This window comes from Larus michahellis, chromosome 4, assembly GCF_964199755.1.
Source record: "Larus michahellis chromosome 4, bLarMic1.1, whole genome shotgun sequence".
In the NCBI taxonomy this organism is placed as follows: domain Eukaryota; kingdom Metazoa; phylum Chordata; class Aves; order Charadriiformes; family Laridae; genus Larus; species Larus michahellis.
Genome location: NC_133899.1, coordinates 51,867,420 through 51,892,203, shown reverse-complemented (window position 1 = coordinate 51,892,203; position 24,784 = coordinate 51,867,420). Strand labels below are relative to the sequence as shown.

The window sequence follows — 24,784 nt, the reverse complement described above, 5'->3', positions numbered from 1 at the left end:
ATAACAGCATCTGAGGGCATGAAAAGTATTCATGACCTGCAATATAATAAAGACAAAGGTTTAAGCCATTATGGGTCGAGAATAGTGGTAGAAAAACTGGAAAGTATAAAAAGGTGATACAGTAAGATGCTAATGAAGTGGGTATCAGAACAGACAGCGAGAAGGGAAGGATATAGGAATAGATGCCAAAGTTTCTTAGATTAGGCACCAAGAACAGACATCTGGGAAAAGGGTTATTTTTGTCTTTGGAAGACATTTTACTTCAAAAAAAAATGTGCTTGCTCCACTGTTCCAGTGATTACTAAATACTGGCTTTTACTGGGAAAAGGTACTTGCATTACGTAGGTGATAGAAAGCATCAGAACGTACCCGAAGCGTGAGGGGATCCAGTCAACATCTCCAACCTGTCGTCTGATTGTTCTCTTACATGCAATAACTAGTGTCAGTAGCTAACGGTGCGGAGGACCGGGTGCACGGCCTGCACAGTGCATGTGTTGACTGGTTGCTGCATGCTTGAATACGTCGCTTTTATTCCTGCTTTGGGCATAGTAGCTTACCTGGAAAATCTCTGCGCTGTGTAGGCTTACGCTGCACGCTTGTCAGTTTGGTAAGCAGTGGGCTGCATGGGTTGCATGTGCGCTGCAGTCTGTTCTGTATACAGGGGCTCCTTTGAAAGATAAGTATTCGTTGTTTCTAGTGGATAAGTTATTCTTCACTTCCCTTCCTAAAAACACCGCTGTGTAGTGCTGCTGGCGCAGAATGGCAGCTGCCTTTCGCCCCTGAAGTCGCTACCTTCCAGCGGTGGGTGAGTGATCCCTGCGTGTACAGTTTGTGAAGTGCTTTGGGATCCTTCTGGACAAAAGGCGCTCTAGGGAGTTCAGGATATACTTACTATTCATTTACTGTCTTATTCCATCCACATACAAAGTCTGGAAGATACAAGTTGGTACCTTCCCACTACAGGCGGGTCTAGCTGTTAGCTGCAGATACCGAACCAGGACCTTAGCAAGGTGTTTGGGGGGAGGGCAGGCTTAGACCCTGCTGTGATTTCAGCCAAGCTTATTCTGATACTCCAGAGGGGTTTGATATTTCCAATGTGTTTTCTGTTTTCCGCTGAAGGAAGGTACCTTTCCTGTGTTAAAGTATTTCGGTACCTGGGTCCCAGTCCCACTGAAGGGAATTAAACAAACTGAGTCCATTGCACACAAAGGAAAGAACAGAATCGCACCCTGCCCGAGAGCTAGACCAGCAACATGCAGTAAGGGCATTTTCTGAGGTGGCTTGAAAGAACACTCTACTGCACCATTCTATACTGGCTGTAGTGATCCATCTGTGCGTCTGTCTTCCCATTCTTTTTGTCGGAGGGAGGGCCGGGCCCTGGATCCATAGCCCAAGGCTGCCCGCCTGGCAGGGCTGTGCTGAAGTGCCCTCCTTCAGTGTGGTAAGTTTAAGCAGTCCGTAGTCTGCTTCAACTAATGCCAAAATTGGCTTGAACACATTCTCAGATACAAGGAGCCCAGACTGCTCCACAGCAGAAGAGGATCTTCCTCCTGGTTCTGGTGGGATGGTAGAGGAGAGCCCCAACCGTTACGAAGCTGTTCTAGGAGTGGGTGAGTACAGGGCTTGTGTTAGCTCCCGGTTTGTGCTGTACACAGTGGTGTTTTCTCAAAGCAGAGTTCAACACCTCGCTTAGGGAGCTTAGGAAATCCTCACAAAATAAAGTGGGTATGGACAATACCCATTTTAATTGGGGTGCAGCTCTGAACAGTTCCCATGGCGATGTAAGCTGGAAGAGAGAAAAAGGCAATATCAGATGTAGGAACCTAACCCATGGTGGCTCAGCTTCACTGCGAGCAGCGGTCATGGCGAGAAGCTCAGGTTAGCTTGTCAGCCAAGCCTTACCAGAGGAGCGGGGCCCACTCTGCAGGAGTTCGGGGATAACTCGTGAGACGGCGCTGGTGAGAATGGGTAAGCACCCTCCACGCCGGGAGCAGCCGCTCCCCTTCTTACCCTCTACAGCCACTTCGCAGCTCCCGTGTTCAGTCTGTGTCAGCATGTAATTGGTGGTGTGGTCCGCCATGTTTTGTGTGCTAATTTATGTTATATATGTTCATAATTTACATTTCTGTGTTTATTTTTTTGTGTTGAACTAAGTTATTTTCCTTTATTGTTTATGTTTTTAACTCTGTTTCATATTTAACTTTGTTAATTTATGTTACTTTATCTCATGTTTGCAATGTATCTTTTCATGAAAAAAAAATCTAATAAAAGGAATATTTTTTAAATGACATAAAAATAAAATTTCCCCAAGATCTGCCGTTGAATATAACATTGAAAACCAAACAGTGCTGGCAGGGCTAGGGCCCTGGCAATCTCGTTCTTCAGAAATAAAGTCTGGTGGCAGGACATTGTCTGCCCACTGCCAAAGTTCTTGTAGAAAATTAGCTAGCTAAAATGTAGGAAATCTGAGCAGTGCCTGTCACCATGCAAAAAACCCCTTATATTCAAGCTGATGGAAGTAGGGTTTGCTCATCTCTAGTGGAGATGCAGATGCGCTCCAGTCCTCCGCTGGGGTTCTTACAGAGGGATGGGGCAATGCCGCTCCCCAGGAGATGGCTTCTCCTCCAGGAAGGTGATGCTTCTGGCTGGAGCAGTTTGGGCAGCAGGCTGGGAAAAGGACAGCCCTGAATGGAAAAGAGGGATAGAAAGCAAAAAGTGGAGTCAGCTATAGCAGACAAAGTCTTAAGCAGGTGGGTGGAGAGCGTGGAGGTGAACAGTCAGCGCGAAAGCGCTTTGGTCTGCATCAACATGGCAGAAAGGGGAACCTGTGCTGCCACACCAGAAGCTCCCCACATGCTTCCTCTCCCCCATCGCTGCACCCACAAAGCTCCCTATGGGATAAATCCTGCCTGGGTGTTCAGGTAAGTTGTTGATGGCATGCGTGGGAGTGCTGGCTCGTGCATGCTGGTGGGGATGAATGTCTGCATGCTGGAGACACAGACTGCAATCTGTGCTGGGCAGAGCACGTTAACATTGTGTGAAACCACAGGTACGGGACAAAACTAAACTTCCTATTTAAAATTATTTTTTAAAGATAGTTCACAGCCTATGCCTTCTCTCCCAACTGTGCAAAGTGCTGGTTTTGGTACATAAAAGCAAAGAGCAAGATGGAAACTCCAGTGGCTCATACAGGAGGTTTGAAAGGAGCGCTGTCTCCTTTTTGTGTCAAATCCCAGACATATTTTTTCTTCCTCTTACTTGGCTTCTTGCCTACATTAAATTGCTGAATTCTGCTTCATTAAAATAATCGCTAATTGCATTTTACACTTTAGTTTAGTAGCTGCTCAGCAAAGGCTCAGCTATCAAAGATGCAAAGCATCTCCCATGACCTACAGGTTAATCTTCATTTCACTGGGCCTCAGTGAGAGCCCTGATGGTCCTCAAGTGCTGAGGTCTGGTCCTCTGCCTGACATGTAGCCAAGCAGTAGGATGAGCCACATACTTGGAAATCAGATTCTGGGGGGTAGTTTCGTAGGGTTTATTGAGAACTCCCTGATGTTTTCCTTAGGTTACTCCAAATTCAGACTTTTACACTGCCTTTAAAAACTAAGCCTCCGTCATGCCAGTGTTCAGGAGTAAAAAGAAATCATTTGTTCAGCTGCATAGAGAAAACCAGACGTTACCTTTACCGAGACGCAGTTGAAGCTGCTCGTGATCCTTGCCTGAAAGCTGTGTTACAGCTCAGCTCTTTGCAGGGAATGAGAGAAAAGAAAGCCTTCCTGCATCCAACAAGACACACAACATATGCCCTACAACATATGCCCTACTGCTTGTGCTATGCTGTTTGAGCGACAACAGTCTGGGTTTTTAATTGTCGTAACCCTAATTAGCAGTGACAAATATTTTGCAACTGGAGGACTGGGGATTTCTTTATAAGCTTTAGACCCCATGTAAAAAGTTTACTCCTTACATCCACTCTAATCTTGCCTTAAGTTATTCAGCATATGCATACGAAAGAGTAAAAGAAGCACTGTAATGTGCTGAGCTTGAAATCATATGCTTTCCAAATCCCCCGCCAGCACAGCTTAGGTGAAATCTCTCCTGGAAATAAGGCAGGAGCTGTTGACATTTTCTTTCAGTGGGGAAAGGAGAGGTAGAAATGCAGGGGCAGCCATTGGTTTCATGCTAAACAAAGACGTGTGGAAGGAAAAAATCATTTCTTTTCCTTGAACCTTTTTAAAGAAACTAGGTGTTCTTTGTGCCAAACTTTCACATTGTAATAATCCGAAGCTTCCTCACTCTGTCAGAGATCTCCCCAAGGGAATCCCCAAGTATCGCATGAGACCCAACATGACCTCTTCGGCCTGAACATTTTTGGCATATATTGCATCCAACTACAAACTGATTTAGCCACCTCCAGCTTCTCAGAGCAGCCTTTCACCTGACTGATTCGGGCACTCACGCCACGCAAGCCTCAGGGAAGAGTCACAGGGTTGCAAAAAATACAGGGGTGCGTCTTGCCTCTGCTGTCTCTGACCAGTCACCCGGACGCCTCTTTCCTGGACACAGGAAAGTGATGACGCTAAGGCACGCTGATGCCAACCTGGCCGTGGATGTCATCCCGGCGAGCAGGGTTGGGTGGGTTTGGAGGGACAGGCTGGGGGTCCTGGGGAGTGAGCGTCTGCGCCGCCCTGAAAGAGCTGTTGCGTGTGCTACGCTTTGGCTTCTATCAGTCAGCTAGCACAAAGCTGCTGTGTCTCCTGCTGGACTTTGTGCCTCAGAAGCCCTGGAGGGCTAAACCAGAAACAGAGATGGCACGGACCAGCCCCTCAACTGGTGTAAATCTCAGCAGGTCTCTGAAAACAGTTAACTGAGTCATGTTGATTTACCTCAGCAAGTCAATCCCATCCAGCATTTCCACCTGTGACACAACAGTTTACTCCCTTGTTGTGCATTTTAGTAACAGGAAACAGATACCAGTTTTCCTAATGAAATGCAGGTTTTTCCTGATCCTCTTTTTTTTTTTTTAATGAGGATCGCTAAGATGGGAGACTCCTAAACTGATTGCCTGCATTGCACCCACCTCCAGCTGGCAGATGTTCGTATCGCTCAGCCCCACGCTGTGAGGCTGACGCTTGTCTCTGTGTTGAGTTGAAACAAAATCCTCTACATCAGTATGGCTGTAGTCGGGGGCTGCTTCGGTACCAAAGCCGAACGTTACACTTACTTACACCCCAGTGCTCCTGGTTGCAGCCAAAAATTTCACAGCATTAATCCCTGTATGTGATTCCAGGGATCCTTTTGCCATCTGTCTTATCACAGAGGTGGATATGACAGCCGAGCAGACAACATCGCTGGCTGCTTCTCGCTGTCTTAAGACAGAGCTTCTCGCACCCATCTGTTTGCGTGTCCCCGGGCGCGAGGCTGTTTGGCACCTCACACTTCCCTGACGCAGTTATCCTCCCGGACAGCCGGGCTCTGTGCTGGGGACTCATCCCAGCCGGCAGGCGGGAAGTTTGCTGCAGAGCCAGCAAGCGGATCTGGGTTGCCAGGCTAACACCTTTTCCTGCGAGACGGGAGGAGCTGCAGATGGAGCCCACCGCCGTTGCCCGCAGAGGGAAGCAGTTGTCACTGGCAAACCTACGAGCGAGGTTTTGCTCTGCACAAACCACAGGCATGGGCTCCATATACAATCCATCACCTTCTCCAGGGCAGCCTTTCTGTCAGCTACCCCCTCCCCTCGGCCTGGCCCAGCACCGGCATTTCCCCCTTCCCGCTCTGAACACGTGCATGTCGAAATTGGGGCTGGATGTAGAGCAGCGTTTGCTCCTCACCCCCGCTGGACCCTGACGCGGGGAGCTGGCGTACCCCCAAGCTGCCTGCCTGTGGGAAGATAACAAGAGAAACTGCCTGTCACAGATTAGTTAGTTAGAGTCTGACTGAATAGTCATTATACAAACCCAAGGCTTATTTGTTTGGGTTTTTTTCTTAAGGAAATATACAATTATTGGTAGGAACTGACTTTTTTTTTCCTAAAACCAGCAGTGTTATTCTTCCAGAAATTAATATCCACATCTTTACCTTCTTCTTCCTATAAATTGGATTCAGGAACTGGTAAAACTCCTTGGCACTCTTTCTCTGGTATTGCTTAACGGCAGCAAAATGGCAGCTGGGGTTGCAGCCCACCGTGCGCTGCCATGTTGCCCTGCGGACGACTTGGCCACCTCCCGGGGTGGTCCTGGGCCAAGCTTCCCAGAAGTGCATTTAATAATAATCATAATAAAAAATGTTGTTTTATAGTGAAAGAAAGCACACATGCCTTAAAGGGCAGCGGTGCTGGTGTGTCTGCTGAGCTCTGGGAGGGAGCTAGTCCTTCCCAAGCCATGCCCTTGGTGCGAGCTCCGTTGTAGAGACTTGTAGGAGCCACAGAGCCATGACCGTGGCGCTCTCGTCCCGGGCAGGGCAGTCCAAATGATGGCAGTGTTTCCAGCAGCCGACTGCCGATACATAAAAAGCGACCAGATTAGGCCATGTGTGTTTGTGCAGCCAAGCAAGTTATTTGGTAAAAGGCACACATCTGAGTAATGAAATGTGGCTTCTGTAGGGAACTGTTACATCCTTCTGGTACAGCCCTAAATGGGGAGAAATTAGAAATCAAAGGAGGGGGTGGGGGTGTTTCTTTTTTCCTAGAACGTTAACTTGTTAAACAAGGCTTAATTCAGATGACCCACTGAATGTTACATTTCAAATTTCCCTACATTTTGCACATAGTCATACTCACTGTATAATCTGTTTCTCTTGCTCTTTGTGTGGATCTGTCTTTCAAACAACAATTAGTAAGGCTTTCTATTGCAAAGGAAATCTTGGCTAAATATAGTAATGTAGAGGAGGTTGTTTAAGATCTGCTAGGTATTCCACAGCTCTCTGGTATTCCCTGGGTGTTTATTTCAACCAAGACTATTTTTTCTTTTAAGAAAAACATAATTTTTCAAGAGGAAAGCTAACCAAAGAAACACAGCAACTGGTGCAATACCTGAAGCAATTTTTCACTGTTGGGTCAGTAATCGCAAAACCATCAGTATCCCCTATGGGGATGTACCCTTCTCACTGAGTGCCAATGGAGAAGACCAGCTGTAGGTCCACCCTTGCTCCGGGTGAAAGCAGGGGCTGCATGACCTAAACCAGTGAAGGGATTCAGAACTTCTGAATCAGGTGTCCTTCTCCCTGGTCCTTGGTCCCACCAGTCGGTGGGAAAGCTGATGTAGATGCCAATGATGTAGATGTCAGCAGCGCGTGAGCAAGGCTGACACAGCCCCACACCTGCGTGGTGGCTTGGAGGAGGGCATGGGGAAGGCAGGAAGGCCAGGGAGTAGTGGGCAAACAGCAACTGAGGAGACAAGAGTCTAAGGAGTGGGGAAAGTGGGGTGGCAGCAGGGCAGAGACAGGCTAAGCTGTTTCTAAAATCACTTTTTTTCCTAGATCTGTTTCCAATGGTGATGTGCAGGCGTTACTGATTCATAGGCTGTAGGAAGGGCATCCCAGCCTTCACTGCAGACTGGGATTCACAGCCCTCCCCTGGCTGGGCTGGTGCCCTGCGTGGCAGCCGTGGCCGGCAGGACGAGCCAGGGTGAGCGTAGGACAGGGCTTTGCTCTGACCACTTCCCATGTAAGAGAGAAAGGAGGCATCTTCATGAGGTGGTGTCACAGGGCACTGCTGACTACTTTGAGCGATAGCCACCTGAACATCACTAGCCAAACCCCTCCTTGCCAAACCACCCACCGGGGCAAAAACGCAGGCACCCAAAACGTTGGGGACACGCTCGACCCCCTCATTGCCTGCCCTGCCGTCAGCAGGGCCAGGGCGGGCCCCTGCCCCTCATCGCAGCCAAACCGTCCATCCCACAGCATCACTCACGCCTCCGGGTCTCTTCTGTCTGTCTGTCTGTCTCTCCCTCCCTCCAGGGAAAGTCTCTGGCGAGCAAGCGCCTCACCGGCCTGATGCAGTCCTCCTGACGGCGTCCGTCGGCTGCCCCGCAGGAGAGACAGCCAGGACCGCCGCCGGGGACGGGGTGTTTCGGGGAGAGCGGGTCCCCGCCGGGGAGAGAGCCTGAGCCAGCGCAAGCGCCGGGGAAGCGCCTCTCCCTGCAGTTTACATCGACACTTTCCTGCCTGTGCGGCTTTGTAAGGACGCCGAGCTCCCTGCAGGTACTTTGTTTCCCACCAGAGTTTGGAGGAGCACACGTCACCCTATGAAGAAGGTCGACAAGGCAAGGGCTTGCTGTCTTGTTATTTAAGGAAACAGACCCAACCGCAACTTAGAGAAAGAAGAGCTGAGAGATCGTTATTTTTCCTTCATCTCTTCTCTCCCTGGCACAAACATGGCTGTAATAGACACCACTGCAATTCTACTTGCTCCCTTTCTTGTGGTCGTCTGGATCCAATAAAATATCTGCTGGAAGCTGCTTCTTCTTCTCACAAAATCTCAAATGCATTTCTTCTGCAGATTCATTGACTTTAGCTTTGTTTTTCTTTCCTATGTCTCTCCTTTAAAGCAACGAAAAAAAGAACGGCACTATTTAAGTTCATCACTCACTGTCCTTCCAATAGCATGTAGCATGTCCAGAGATGATGGCCAGATCCTCAGCCGAAGTCAAGAGAGCATGAGTGGTTTTCATCGCCTGAGGATCTGCCCCATTGAGTCAGACTCTGATCCTGGTGCAAATCCTCTGATGTCGGCGGAATCGCTCTGCATGTGCGTGTAGTGCAAACATGATCAGAGTCTGCCTGATGCTCAAAAAGTCCTGTTCTAGATGTGTAATGCACACACAAACACACACACACGGTATTTAAAAGTGAGTTGTTTTATATTGTATTTGATTTTCTATTTATTTAAGGTTTTGCATACTTACTCAATGACGGATGTTCAAGCTTTACTCCAAGTAGATAGGATTGAACCACTTAGAGGAAACTCCAACTCCAGTCGTGGAGGGCCAAAACCTGCTCACGTGTATACAGGGAAAGGCAACACTGATGTGGGCGGGTGTCAAAATTCAGTCTACAGAGAGGAGGCAATTGATGGAGATGGGACCGGCAGAAGCAGGGAGTGAATGGGCAGGGTGCCGGGTGCCAGGTAAACCCTTGCTGAACAGCAGCACACCCAGCTGTGATAAAAAGCTCAGATAACTGACCCCACTGAGAAGCACCACTGCAAGAGTGAAATTGTACCACTTGTGGAAATGAGCTTCCACTAAAACTCATCTAACCTACAGCCCATGAATACAGCTGCAGGACATGACCCAGTAGCTTGTTTCAAACTGTTGGGAGTATGGAGGTTAGGGTGAGGATGGAACTGCAGTGACTTTAATTAAAAACCCCGCACATGCTACCTGCAGATAGGAAAGTGGACTGCATTCACGTGCATTATATTGTCTATATATGAAAATTTCAAGACTCAGTTGAGTCAGTGCCACAAAACTTCCTGTATTTTGCAAGCAGTTCAGATCTGAAGCATATGTGAGAACAGACATTTCTTGGTCTTCTTCACTCACGCCAAGGCAAATTGGCTTTTTGTGCAGGTGGTAGAAATTGCTATATGGCTACAAGTCTGCATACCGACCTAGGCAAAGCCATCTAGCTAAGTAGACAGCTGGCTATTGACAATATTCACTTCTGAGGCAAGTATTATTCTAATATCTAAGGCCTATGTATGCACAAAATCAGGCCAGCGTAGTTTCTGTCAGAAAAAGCACCTTCCCTCTTTACCCATGACATTTCTTATTCTGATAATTTCCCCCCCCCCCCCCCCCCCCCCCAGAAAACTCCTATTACCGATTTTACCTAAGGTCCATAGGACCCTCTACAGCTGCATGAATGTACAGTAAAATATTGAGTATGATATTTGTTCTTTACACGCATCTATTCCCATAAACAGCCTACTGTCTGACATCTTCAGACCAAATTCGTCCTACACATACATGACACAGAAGCGAGTTCCAGGACTACAGAACCATCATGGGTGTGCCTGTACATTCATGTGGTGTCCTGCCTCTGAAGTGGACGTTTGGTCCCCTCCAAATTGTCGCTTACCTGTCTTGCAAGACCCACTTCCCCATCCAGCTAAAGGGTCCCCTCGGGTAATAGTGGTTCTTCGCATAACAGGCCTGGTTGTCCATTCATGCGCATTCATACATGTCCCCTTACATCGTCCCTAGGAAAATGCAAGGACTGGTTCTTCTCAGAGCTTTGTTGATGGTGTTTTTATCTGTGTCGAACCCACCATTGCCACGCGTCACTGGAGCTCTGTAAACCAACAGCTCCTCACACACCAAGCTACTCTACTGCCAGTGCTGCCCAGCGTCTAGGCGGAGGCATTTCCGACGGGAGGTCTGTCCTGTGAACCCCCAGACTGGTCTGCAGAGCATTCCTGAGCCGGATATACATGTAAAGCATGAAACTCCGGTGTGTAGCAAGGGGCAGAGACAGCAAAGTGTTACCAGGGGGTCTCTGCGAGTTCCTGACACCAGACAGGTCTTCTCCAGGGGGAAGGATGGGGTAGCTCCATGGAGGTACTCCTCAGCAGCATGGATGCGCACATGGGTATGGCTGGAGGATGCTGGTGGGTACACAGGACAGGTGGAATTTAGGTTATGGTCTGTGCAGTGAGCGGCAATGCCAGACTTCAACTTGGAGATGTGCTGCTGCCCCATGAGCTCTGTCTTTCCTGCTCCATTCCTGCAGGATGGCCGTGTTGGCTGCTGCAGTGTTTTGCCTGTGGGGAATACACTGTGAACCGTTGAGTGCATGGAGGGGGGATTTTTACAGACACAGAGAGCATGCATATGGGCGTACATCAAGAGGCCTGGATGCTGAACAGCTTGCCATTTAAATGCACACTCGTGCAAGCTAATCTGCTCAGTAATGGCTAGCTGAGCGGACAGAGCTGCATATTCTCTGGAGAGAGGAAAGCTCTGTTCCTCATTTCCTGAGTAAATTTCTCTAAAACAAACACGAGAGTCGACAAGGCCTCCCCCTGGGAACACATTCAAACTGCTCTTCACGTGTCTTTTACTTCACGTATGGTGATGCTAACGTGTAACTACTTCCGCATGAATCGTATTCTTGAATTTTTGTTTTTTAATGGCATCGCTTATTCCAAGTGATGCTACTCTTGTACACTCACCACTATCCCATTGGGTGTTGCAAGCAGTAATCTGCTGCTTTATAAGCGCCCCATGTCTTCCAACTACCTCATCGTCCTGAAGATGAGTTAGGAAATCAGCTTTCCACCTCTATTTATGTTCTAAACGGCATTGTTTCAAGGAAGGGCAGTCTGGAAGGCTTTTATGATGTCCATGCTGTGCAAGCTAGCTACAAAGCTTCCCACGCTTACAGGACTATGGCTGTGAAACATGGCTGTACACTGTTATTGGATAATGGAGTATCCAGAGCATTCGTGGCTACTGTGGCGAAACGGCACCAGGACAAGCACTAGGAAGGTTGGACAAGCCTGTGCAGCCAGCGTTAGGCTAAAGCAAATGGATTAATGTACTCTCAGTATAACTCAGCGCTAAGATCCCATGGAGTACTGTAATAAAATGGTAGCAGGGCAGCCATAAAAAGTGGCAGTAAGCTGACATAATAATACCAGGATAAATGTAGCAATAAGGTAACACAGGCCGCTGCAGTAAAGTAGCATTTTGATAATGCAGCAATAAGACACAACAGGATGCTGCAGTAAATTAGTTTGGGGAATCGGGCAGTAATAACGGTGCGTGCGGACAAACGGTGGTACATTTGTACCAGGTACTGCAGCAATAAAGATAACACAAGGTGGCCTAGTAATAAGTTACTACAGTAACAACAACACGATGCACTGTAAAGTTCTATCAGGATGCTTCCATGCTGCAGTCAAATCCTACAAGAGGTGGTAGCGAGACAATGAAGACAAAATATGCCCCATTTCGGACTGCAAAAATGAGTCAGTTTTCTGCACGGTAACACAGATTCTGGAACGATCTCAGCAATACCCATCATATCACTCCCCGCTTTCAAGGAAGCTGAGGTAAGAGTGTTCCCCCATCCAGTCTATTACTTTGGTCTGAAAATACAAAATTGACTCATTGTCTCTTCAGCCAAATTCTCACAGACTGTGGTGAAGTTCTTCGGTCAGCCCTTACTCAGGTGAAACCCCGGTGATGTCAGTGTGTCCTTTGCCTTGGAAAGGATTTGGCTCTGTCATCTTCTGGCATGGGTGATGCTTTTAGCCTACAATTATTTCTGTTTCGGTGTGGGGGAAGGGGAACCCAGGTACAGAACATGTGACTGTACTGGTCTGTTTCCTGAAATGCACAAATAAATTGAGCATCCTGGAAAAGTCAAAGCAATAAGGACCAAATCTGTTCTGTCTCTCATGCATGTATGCGCGCGTGAATAATTCTGCTGGAATCGGTGCGAGTCCTGGGTGCATCCGTGGGCAGGGCTTGGCCTCACCCTGGTCTCAGTGTCTCCAGCTGAGTGACAGAAGCAGTGTGTCTTCTCAAGTTTTGTTTTTTTATATTGTCTCTATTCCTGCTTTTTCCATATATTTTTTTAATTTAACCTCACCTCTGTGTGAAATGTTCTTAGAAAAAAATCAGCTTGCCATAAGACAATGTGCAGCATGGTGGGCAGAAGATAAGTTGTGTCCATTTGCCGTCTTTGTACCCTTCAGTGAAGGGTAAAGCATTCTGGAAAATAACCAGCAACCACTGTTATACTCAATAATCATCAGGCCTAAGGGTTTAGTCAAAGCATCTATGTCAACAGCCAGGCCTGAATGGAGTGTGTGTGCTAGATAACAAGATGGTCTCCCGGGAAAAGGATGTAAATAGGGCAGCACTGCAGACTCCTGACTACCAGGAGCAGCTCATAGCTGGCTCTGGCTCCTTCAGCCATTCCCAACAGGTACGAATTTTCTGCCACATCTTTCTGACCCTTTACACAAGAGCCTTGCTAGCCCTTTTGTGTGGCTTCCTCTGTTTCTAGCTGACTGTGCTGTGTTCAAGTTTTGAGCAGTGTTCTGATATGCCATGGCTTGGCTCTTGCCTTAAACTCCTTGGCTTGCTCTTATTGTGGTTTAATGATTAAGCAGGATTATTAAAGTAGAGCTCACAGTAGGGTAAGATAGGCTAGGTTATCATGATTTCGTCGTTTAAGCTGTGAGCAGTTTTGCAGCTTCTCAACACAGTTTATAACCTGAGACGGAGAACAAGCGAGGCGGCTGCTCAGCAGAACAGTGAGCTGATGAACAATACGCTATCTTCATGCCCATACTTACTTTGAATTTACTGGTGAGGAGAAATGCTTTGTAGTGAGAAAAGTAATCTCACGGCAGGAGAGAGTCAGACCTGATCAACTTTTTCATGTGATACAGATTTTGCTTTGCCAGCCCCTAGCATCTGCAAAGCTCACAGCTAAGAGCCAGCAACCTTCTAATCCTGCTGCTAAGCATTTGGAAACAAGCTTTTCAAAAGGCTGGCTTTACACAGCAATGCTATTACTTGAAGCCTTTTAATGTGACTTTATGGCTATTGCCTCAAGTGTCAGTGTGGTTGCCCTCTCACATTTGTAATAGGAAAGTGCAGATTCACCCCATTCAGAGGGTGGGTGTTAGCGGGCAGAATTTAAGGAGCAATTTGCAAGCTCGGGGCTCAAAAGGAGTTGTGCCTGAAGAAGTCTAATGCTGTTTGAGATGGTCAAAAGTGCCCAGGTAACCCATACAGGGTTGACAGCAATGACACTGGGTTTACCAGTGCATTCCTGTCTGGGGGCCCAGAAGATAGCCTGAAACTTGTAGCAGAGGACAGTGCTCTGTGGGAAATGGCATTGGTCCTTGAATATTGCTATCTGTCAGCAGAGATACTAAACTGAGCTTCTTTCTCTCACCTTTGGGGACTTAAACCATGCCATCTGTTCCATAAGTAGTAGGCGACAGCCAGCCCTGAGCAGCACCTTCTATGGATGGACTAGGAAGTCCACATCTGGACTGGAGTGATCAGTCCCTTCTGGATCCTTGTCAAGATTTTTCACGTCCATCCACATGCAGGTTATTCCCACATGCCACATAGTTTCATAGCCCAGCACCGTGGGGATCTGACTTGTGTCATAGTTCAGCGTGAGCCTGATGCCACGTGGATTAAGGCACACCAGATAAAAAAATTCAAATGATGCTTTATACAAAACATCATTTCCCCTAAAAGCATCTGGGGTTCTAAAATGCTGCACTCTGCTCTTGAGAGGTCATTTGGGGCCAAACACAGGAAAAATGAAGCCCTGTGGGATTGTCCTCTACATGGAAAAAAAATCTGAAGGGCCTCCTACCTCCACGGTGTGATTGAAGGCATCCAGACCAGGGCAGCAAGTTCTGCCTGCGGGGACTTGCCCAACACCAGAGGTTTCCCTCCAGGGTGACACCCCCGTGCTGGCAGAGGACAAGCCCCGGGGTGGAGGAGAGTCCTGTGGGGGTGACGGCGGGGCTGTGGTGGCTGTTCCACGAGGAGCATGAAGGTGGGTGGAGGTGAGCTCCCAAAGGGCGGAGGGGGTCAGCGAAGCCCCGCTGCAGGGGACACGAAGCATCGTTCTCCGGTGCCGCCCCGCAGCGCGCTGGTGAAACAGCCGGGGCAGGGGAGGTGAGAAGAAGCCTCCCCTCGCATGAACTCCTTGTCGCCCACCCTCCCAGCACAGTGGGAACGTGTCATTTCGGCCCCGGACGGCGGCGGGCAGGGCTGGGAGCCAGCTGGCCGGGGCCGGGGCCGGGGCGCAGCTGCGGCGGCTGCGGGGAGCGGGCGGGCGCTGCCGCGGGGCTGCGGGAGCGGGGAGCGGGGAGCCCGCCTGCCGCCGCCTGCGCCGGCCCCCCGCCTCCGCAGGGGGGTGGTTAACCCTTCCTGAGGCACCTTCGAGCTTTTGCGAACACGGAAAACAAAGGCTCCGCTCCGAGCTTGAACGCTCTGTCAAATGCCGGGTGGGTGTTGAAGCCACCTGGTTCCCCGCAGCCCACGTCCGTGCTGCTGTCAGCTACCATCTCCTCTGTGACCTGCATCCCTTCCCCTGGCGCCAGCACCCTGCCAAAGGCTCCGCTCGCCCCAAACAAGCTGGGAAGCGGCCCATCAGCGAGCTGGGTGAGCTGCCTCACCAGACAGCGAGACCCGTGGCTGACTGCAGCTCTCAGGTGTGAAAGATCCCAGAGCTGAGCAGTGTTAGCAGCCCAGGCTCTCCTCTTCAGCAGGGTCAGCCCGTGCACGCCTGTGCAAGTGAAGCTGCAGAGCTATGAGACGCGACCACCAGCGACCCCGCTCCGAGGGCTGTGCCGCAACCCAGACCTGCCTGTGACCCCCTGACTCTGCCCGGCCGTGGCAGCTGGGGACCACTGGGCTGAAGGGAGTTACATGCTTTCATCCCTCAGAACATCTCTGTTTAATGTGTGCCGTTTGTCCTTGCAGGACTTGTAACCTTTGCTGATTCTAAAGCAACGGACCAGTACACACCCGGGAAACCAATACCTTCACCAACTAGGCCCCCTGCTTAGCACACACAAGCGTCCATCTTTGATATCTTGGGAATCGGACTGAGACAGTTGCCATGTGCAGCCCTTTGTCCTGCCGGACAGGCTTAATTGCTTTGTTTATTTACCTTCAAGCCATCCTGTGGCTCTGCTCATCAGAGCATCGGTGCTCCTCCACGTGTCATGCTGCTGGCAAGCTGGATCACTGTTACACCGCATGTTCCCTGCGTCCCGTTGCTTCAGCGCCTGTGGTTCTCAGCTGCCTTTCCCCCTCGTCACTCTTCACTCTTGTTTTCTCTGACCCTTCCTGGCCTGTGCAGCTCATGAAGGGGTTGTCAAACTGACATTTCCCTGCTTAAGCTGTCTGAAGAATCCACCTCTTCGCTAAAATAAATGCTTCTCAAGGGCTGCCATGTGCAAGGCTACTGAGTGCTGTAGCTGCTTTGCAATTACAAAAACAAGGAGAGGGGGATGTGGGTTTGGACTCACCCCTCTTGGAATCTCAGCCCCACAGCGCAATTTGGCCTGTGAGCAGGACTGGCACATCCTGAGCTCAGGCTGTGGCAGCGCCTTGGCAAAAGCACGTCTGCAGCATTTGCCTGCACACGGTTTTCAGGGCTGCTTGGCCGCTCTGTCACCTCCAGGACAGCTGAAATCTCTGACACCATTTTCTATATGTGTGTCTGTCTGCGCAGCTGCATATTTGTTTATACAGATGGCAGCAGGGAAGGCCTCAAGTCCTTCCCTCAGTCGATGGCTGATACCAGATGTTAGATCCTCCATGCTGGGGCACAGACAAATTTTGGGCATGGTTTGGCCAATTCAAGCAAACTAGAGCTTTCCGCGGTCTAGAAAAAGCTTGTATTGCCAGCACCAGCAACACCCTCAGCCAGCCCTGCTCAGACACACACACACACATCCAACACATGGGAAAAACCCATCTTTCTCTGCTCAGTGTGATGCATCATCTGCTGTAGGCCACCTGCAATCTGCAAGCCCTATCCTGTCGCCAAACTGCTGAGCTTCTGCATGTCGTGCTTTTCGGGTAGGCAGCTGCTCTACCCCAAATGCCTGTCCTCCTGTGGTGACCTGCCTCAGGACGCAGAGGTGCTCTGCCGCAATGCCGAACTCCCCTGCTGTGCCCTGCCACCCCCTCTGCAAAACAACCCTCACAGCCAAACCCGGGCAGAGCTTAGCTGCCTTCTGCCATCCTTTAATTAGAGAGTGTTAGAGCCTTATGGAAAGCAGCACAGCAAACCACAGGCTTCTAAAATGTGGAAGCAATGGCAAGAGAAGTGCTAAGAGCCACCTGCAACAAATAGGAAACGAAATGGGTTGTGTGGGCTTTCTCTTTCTCACCCTGGGTATTATCAAACTGATGAATATGGCGGCAATTTTGCATCACTGTAACTGTGGTTCGGGTATCACATTTCGACTCATCTGCCAGGGCTTTGAGGTTTCTAATGTGTCACAGGAATGATGTGCCCTGGCTGCAGGTGAAGGGACCTGGATCAGCGTCCTACTCTTGGCTCCCTGCCTGGCCACTGGGGCATTGCTGCAGCCCACTCTCATGGGACTTGGCCTTCCCTCCCTGACTTTCTTGTCTAACCAAGCAAGCAGTTCCCAGAAAACAGTCAAGTTACTATATTAAGGTGATCCTGCCCTCAGTGTCTCTTTGTTTCTGGGGAGTCTTAAGCAAATCAAGTTGCAGAGTATACACAGAGCACCACAGTCTCCATGTCAGACGAAAGGACAGTCCAAAAGGAGAGAGGGCAAGAGAAAAAGCTCTGTGTTTGCATTCATCTCTGACATGATGGATTCCCCCTTCCTGGAAGCAGCCTTGGCATAAATAAAGCCAGTAAAGGCTTTTGTGCAAGCACTCCCTTCACTACCAATAGTCATGGAGTCATAGATAATAAAAGACCTGGCAGCTCATCTTGCATTGCTCCCTGTAATCAGCAGGATTTTCCCTACTGAATATTCACCAAGGTTGCTTTATCTAGCACGCCTCTGAAGTCTCCAGGGATGGGACCTTAGCAGATGCCCTCAGGAACACATTTTTCCATACTTGAAGAATTCTTACTGCAAGGAAAAAAACCAAACGTCTGATATAAAGCACAAAAAGCCATCTCTGAGTAAGTTTAAAAACAGTTGAGAGCCATCTGTAGGCCACAAATAGCAAAGGTGTTCAGCACTGTAGATTTTTTCCCCCAAGGACTTCCCTTCACGTTTTGTTTTTTTTTTTTTTTTTTGCATTGTCTTGAGTTAATTGCACTTTGCATCAACATCCACCCTCCATTGTGACACCGTGTAGATATTTGTGAACTATCACGTCTCTTTTCAGCCTTATCCCCGCCTCGACTAGAACAGCTGAGGCTCTTCTCGTATGCCAGTTTCTCAAAGATTGCTATCAGCTTTGCTGCCTTTCTCTTTCTTTAAAAGATCACTCAGGAAAAATGTAACAATGTGAAGACAGAAGGGCTGTGCTGATCCATACAGCACAATTACCCAGTTATTTGCGTAAGTGAGGTATTGCCCTGGCATCGTGCTCTTTGTGGCAAACTACATGCATGTGTCACACATGTTGTGGTGTAACATATTTGTTAAATCTATTTATTGCACATCTTTGACCACTTTACCCACCTTCATCCCACACTGCCATCTGTTCCGTGGCTACCACCCCCCATCCACTCTCTTGAGTACCTATGGAGGGCTGCCAGGAAAATGGGTCCTCCTTTTCTTGCCAAATTTGGAATTTCAGTTGCAAATTTACCCTAGCAAGAGTGCCAAGGGGAGACAGAGTCAATGCCAAACCCGCTCCAGCTTTCCTGTTGGGCACATTTTCAATTCTGTCACACTAGCTGAAAAGGGGCACTGACTCCCATCAGAAAGGGGTTGTGGCCAATGCTGCAAGAGGAATCAGCAGTTGTGCCCAGTCCAGGAAGAGCAGATCGTCAAAGGTTTTAAAACTGTTATATCTGTAGGATCGGAAAATAATTCTATTATTGACACGCATGACATTCTCAAAACCCTGTACATTTATCCTGATGGAAATTAGTGCACCTGGCTGCAATGAGTGAAGGTCCTTTTGAAAACAGTTCCAATAAAATGTCTTAAAACCACCTAGACCACTCCCTCCTGGAATCATTTTTCCACACAGTGGGCTTGCATGATATCCACAGGGCGCTTTTGTTTGCATGTAATACAACCATCCTGCAGTCATGTTAGAGAAAGCTTTGTACAACACTTCCATCATGCTTGGGCAATACATACACACACATACAAGCAGATATTTCCAAAGTCAAGTAGGGATTTCTATGCACAAGTTCCTCATAAAATAAGGCAAATGTGAATAAGGCAAATGTGTTTTTTCCTATAGTATACCCTGCAGGTGCTTTTATCTGGAGATGATGTGTGCTCCCCTCGGTGCTGTACTAGCACTGCAGCCAGGCATGAGACATTGCTGAGATTACCAGCCTGCTCCCAGTGACTCATCCCAGCTGAGCATTTGTGTGGGAGCACACTTGAAATGATCCAATTTACTCGTTCCCCTGAAAGACCATAGGAGCACCTGCTGCAGTGGGGTCTTTGCTGGCAATATGTGCGGCAAAGGGAGCAGAGTTCGACCTGGTTCAATGGGCTTCATCTCAGCGGGGCAAAAGGAGCTGCTCCACTTACTTAGGCTGATGGAAGATCCCCGTGGCAGAGGAGGTTGAGAAAGAGGTCCCAGCGAGCCCCCTTCCCACTCCCTCTGTCTCCATCTTTGGAGGCAAGGACCCAGTTGATGAGCTTGTGACTCAGAAAGTCCTTTGATCTTCCTGGCCTGCTGCCCTCCCACCAGCTCAGCTCCCCTGAGGCTGCTGAGCGCCTGTGTGTCTAAATCTTGGCGGTCACATCCTGCCTCTCCAGCATGCTTGGATAATGGCCTGGAATACAGGATCGTCGCTTGCATCAGGGGTGCAATTTATGATCGTCATGGAGGGGGATACCATCATCCATACTAAGCTACACAACAGTGATGATGGGAGACTTGAAAACGCAGGCAGAGTGCAAGGCATTAACCTGAAACATGCTGAAGGCAACCTGTCCCTGCCCCAGCCACATCCTGAGAGGTCACGTACCGGGTGACACACCTCCCTCCAGGGCCAGGTGGGGCCATGCACACATTTCAGGGTTTTACAGGGAACTTCAAAGCATGGTGCAGACTCTGTGTGGGCCCAGCGGAGGCATGAATTTGCTCCCAACAGGAAGTATTTCTCTACCCCCTCGGCTAAACTGTAAATTTAAAAGCAAACACAAATAGCAACTGGCTGTTTTCAACAGCACACGCCAAAGAAGTGTCAAGGTCTGTGATACCAGGCAGAAGTAGTGCCCAATATTAGAGATGGAAAATTAATTTCTATTAGCCTATGAGCCTGTCATTCCTGGGCAAAGATGTCTCTGATGAATTCCATCTCTTCTTCTGTTAACAAATTGCCCGCAAGTAGATTGCAGTATCTCCAAGATTTATTCACTATTTGAATATACTTGCCAAATATTTACTTGCCAGAGAGTTATTCCTGGAGAAATTCTTGATCTGCAGCTCATTTGCAAAGTGGTTGCTACTGGCATTGGGTAGCTGAAACTCAAGCATCTTTGTTTAGTTTTGCTTGGACACGCAGGTCACCTGGTATTGTCTCTGCCACCCAAAAATAGGGATACAACTGTTACAGTGGGGTTTGCTCAAACTTTCTCTAATATTTGTTTTGATTTGACTGTTTCCATAAACATTGCTTTAAGTCAAGTTCTAAGTCAGAACATTCCTGGAAATAAAAGGGGTGTGAACACAGTCAAACTTAAATCAGTGTTTATTTATTTACTGAAAAACTGCAGTCAGTGTCATTCACTGTGCTCTGAACACAGGCGCTGTACAGGGTTGTATCCAGCCGCAGGGTGGGAGCCTACAGTATTTATAATGCTAAAACTTCCATGGAAGTTATTAAAGTCTCCTTGTTTGGGCAAAACCAGCAAGCCTATATTCCAGCCTTGCCACCCAGGTGGTTTTTCATTCAGACAGATAATAATTGTATCTTAAGGCTACTAGAAATCACCAATCCATAATTAAAAGGCTGCTGGTTTTAATGTACATAGAAAAGGCCTACCACTAACTTTAAAGGTATACAATAAATCAAACTGCATTTTCTTGCCACTGGCTAGCACTTTACTTCTCTGAGAGTTGGCACCACTCCAAGACTCAATTTTTAAGAGGAAAAGAGCAATTGTTGGCCCGCTGGACTTCATGGAAGATGTGTCTGATTATTAAAAAAAAAAAACAAAACAAAACCAACAAACCACAAAACACTGTTCCTTCTCTTAAAAACAAGCAACATGTCAGGGATTTAAAGCAATTCTTTTGTCTTATTCCACCCATCCACCCACCCACCCACCCATCCATCCACCCATCCATCCATCCATTCATCCTCTACTCAAACTTAGGACAGGTACCTAGGAAGGAAAAGGACCTCTTCTCTCAGCATCTTGATCAAAAGCATGTTTTTCCTTAAGTTTCCTTGGAGTTAACTCTGTGTGTGTGTGTGTCTTAATCCATTTGTGTGTCAGGCTAAGAGCTATTTTTGAAGCTATGTGCAAGTACTGCTCATATTTTACTGGAGCAGCCAAAACTAAGGGACTTTTGGTATGAGATCAATGCCTACTCCCATTTGTTACACCATTCATTAAAGGGACGTAAGATACAGTTTTAATTAGGGTTGTGCTGAACCAGCAGCTGAGCTCTTGACATTGCAATGAAGTTAACTTTCAAATAAAAGGCTGAGACCCACGGCCCTTCGCTGGCAGAGCTTCTGCTGGCTGACCTAGACCTGCTTGGCTCCCAGAGGAACACAGCAAACCCTTTGGTTAGTGCAGACTACAGCCTTACCCCACTTACTCGTAGTCAGCTGTGAATGGTCCAGCACACCCCTTTCTCCTCCCTGTAATTAGGAATGGCTGTGTTCTTTGTCTTGGTCTCTAAAATATATATGCTGGCTGTAAACTAGGAGAGCTTTCCCAGAGACTCCACCAGAAGGCCACCAGGCTACATGGCTGTTGCACGGTGGGGCTGGCTTGTTTGTAAATATGGCGGATGCAGACAATACAGCCAATGATACAGCCTCACTGTCTGGAAAAATGAGAGGAGCAGCCGCAGTAGACCTAAAGTGACCAGTTCCCCCAATCAGAAAAGTATATAAGCAGACGCCTAGCTCTCAGGGTGGACCTGAGCAGGTGGGGAGGCAGCAGGGTGATACCCTTACACAAAAAAAGAAGTTGGGCAGCAGATAAAATGACAGAGTTAACAGTGAACAGAGAATGGTGAAGAATTTCCTTAGCAGAGGAAGAAACACGTCTTCCTGAAGTTTGCCTTACCCTGGGTTTGTTGGAAGGCTTGCTGCAGGTGCATGTTGCAGTCAGAATATGAATGGGGAGTATCTCTATAGAGTATGCATATAGATTTTGTAGGCTCTTTCATGAGCCCTCCCCAGCAAGGCACCTGCTTCCTCCTTCCTTGAGTGGGATCCAACACTGGCCACTCCTGCTTTTTAACGTGCTGACCATTAGGCAGAACGAAAATGGCAAATCCTTCTCTTAATACCAGTGAAGGTGTCACCCATTCTCCACGTGACTAGTCCCTACCTGGAAATGGTGCCGCCCTCCATGGCTCCTGGCTCTCCATCAGCTTCACAGGTAAGGCAATAGCTAGACATCCTTGTCCTTGAGGATCAGTGCTCACAGGTATCTAGAAAATATCTGTGTGTTTGCAGAGCTTCCACAATGGTGGCAACTGCACAGCCCTGTACCAGGGAAAGCAGAGACATGCGTGACTCTCAGGTTAGCTCACTGCTGATGGCACATGTAGTGATGAGACTATATGTCTGCATATGCTACAACATTTAAAACCCTTGTTTGGTTGACATACGCTGTGAGGCAGCATGATTTCAAAGAGGTTTTAACTAGAAATTTTGTAATTTATTGGTTGCAATGCAATAAACTCATTTCCTCAAGGTCTCTGTGAAGGCAGCAGGCACTAAATTTACCTTTCCAAGCTTCCCTCCATGAAGTAGTATATTTATTGGTATCAAAACCTTAGTATTTTAGAAGTTTTGTTATTAAATGTTGTATGGTCTGCCCTGTTTGTGTTTTACTGGTGTATGTGAATAATTTCACTCCCTGTGGTCCAATGTACTTGTTATTGTTCATCCCAGAAAGAGAAACAGGTCTAACTGGCTCCTGTACAGCTGGAGAGTGTGTGTACCACCTGAGTGTAGCCTCTATAAATGGTGGCCTTTGCATAACTTTCTTGCGCCATCCGTACAGCAACGGGCTGGCAGCAGAGGCAGCACTGGTACAGGAACGTACTCTGCAGTAACAGGCCAACAGTCTGGATTTGTCAGATTTATGAAATCAAAATTTGATTCAGGAGCCTGCATCCTGTAATACAGCAAACTCCGAAAAAGAAGGTTTTGATCCTGGTTACTTTTGTATAAGCAGAGCTTTAACTCCACTGTAGATGATGGATCAGTATTTGCTTTACCTGAGCATCCTTGGAGCAGGTTGTCAGTGAGAGCTGATGTGTAGGCTGCTGGGTAGGTGTCTACGCTACCTGAACCACCAGCCACCCAGCACAGACTGGCCTCTCCAAGTCCTGTCCTGGCATGCTCTCCCTTCCCTGTAGAAGCACTGCAAACAAAAAGCTGCTTATTATTTCTGAGGTTGTCCTTAGGCTGGTCAATGCCTTTATTCTTTTAGAGGGATCGCAGCACTGCACTTACTCCTGGTTGGAGGCTGAGGGACACAGATTTAGGGAGTTCCTCCGAATGAGTGGCACAGGTTTCCAAAGAGGTGCAGAGATCAATTAAATCCTAAAGAAAAGTTCTGTCAGCAGTGCTGCTTATGCAAAAAAAACTGTGCCAGATCTCACCACCTTTCACACCCCCCCTCTCCAAATCACAAACACAAGCTGGCAAATCATGTGAGAAGCTGTGCAGGAAAAAATGACATTCAGGTGGTGGTCCAGATGGTGCCACTTTTGAGGAAGACATGCGAGCGCATAATAGAGCCCCATGCGTTTCGAGGCGTGAAGGGCAGTCCACTGCCACCAGCACGGGGGACCAGTGGCAGCCACGCGTGAGGCATCGGGGGTGGCCCAGGCAAGAGGTTCAGAAGGAAAACTTCACTGTAAAAACATCTGATTTATGTTTCCTCACCCGTCGCAGCAGCTAGATGTTCATTGGCTTTCCCTTGCCTTAGGAGGCACTTTTCCTTGTTAGCATCTTTGTCCAGCTGCTGCTGCAATAAAGCAGCCACCGTAGATGGGGGTCAGAATTAACGTTCCTGCCTCCTCACAGCAGCCAGGCAGGACAACAGCTTGAAATCTGCATGCACCCTAAACGCTTCATCCTTCCTTTCCCTCCTCCCCCTTCAAACATACTGCTTCTCCCTTCCCACCCAAACTGCAGCATGGGTCTTCTTCTGAATAGGCCGGTGAGGAGCAACACAGAAAAGGCGTTTTTGGAGCTCACGTCCAAGCAGAAACTCGGGTAATGAGGAGTGAACGTGGTACCAAACCAAGAGCCATCACTTCTGCAAAACCCTTGTAGATTATGTAGGGCTGAATTTCCATCAAGAAAGTCAAAAAGCACCCAGGGAGACTGGAGGACTCTCTTTGGTGTGGGTGCCCACCTCACTGGGCCTCTGTCCACCCATTTGCTCTACGCAACATGCATATCTGAGTGACAAAATAAGGTCACTAACATTTTTGCAAGAGAAAAGGTGGGAATCACCTGCTGTAGGTGACCCTGCTCTGGCAGGGGGATTGGACTAGATGATCTCCAGAGGTCCCTTCCAACTCCTATCATTCCGTGATTCTGTGATTTGCTCATTGATATTTTTTCTAGCTTTATGCATGTATCTATTTTGAACAGTTATGAATAATTTTTTTTGAGTAAAATAATAACAATAATAAAGCCTTTGTTTCTATACTCTGTGTTTTTCCAGCATCAAACCTTGCAGTCCTCATCCGAGTTCCTGTACCTTTTACTGCAGCATCACAAAGCTGTCAAATGCCTCTCGGATTCTTCCAGGGACAAGGCAAAGATCTCATGCTTTCACAAGGAATCTTTTAGGCGCTATCATTGCTCCCAAGAGCTATGTAGCAAATGATTATTTTTTTTTCACTTGAGGGTGGGACTTTCATGGTTTAAACATTCTTCT

General features: G+C 48.1%; 1 protein-coding gene across 12 annotated transcripts in view; it reads left to right on the top strand.

Moving 5' to 3' along the window:
• RGS6 (regulator of G protein signaling 6) overlaps positions 1–12,379 on the top strand; it is a 293,044-nt gene extending 280,665 nt beyond the window's left edge. For all 12 annotated transcript variants that reach the window (XM_074584769.1, XM_074584764.1, XM_074584760.1 and 9 more), the window contains one exon: positions 7,963–12,379. In XM_074584769.1, coding sequence (XP_074440870.1) covers positions 7,963–8,013 — 51 coding nt within the window. In that variant the 3' untranslated portion in view covers positions 8,014–12,379. The remainder of the gene's footprint in view (positions 1–7,962) is intronic.
• Positions 12,380–24,784: the final 12,405 nt, after the last annotated feature.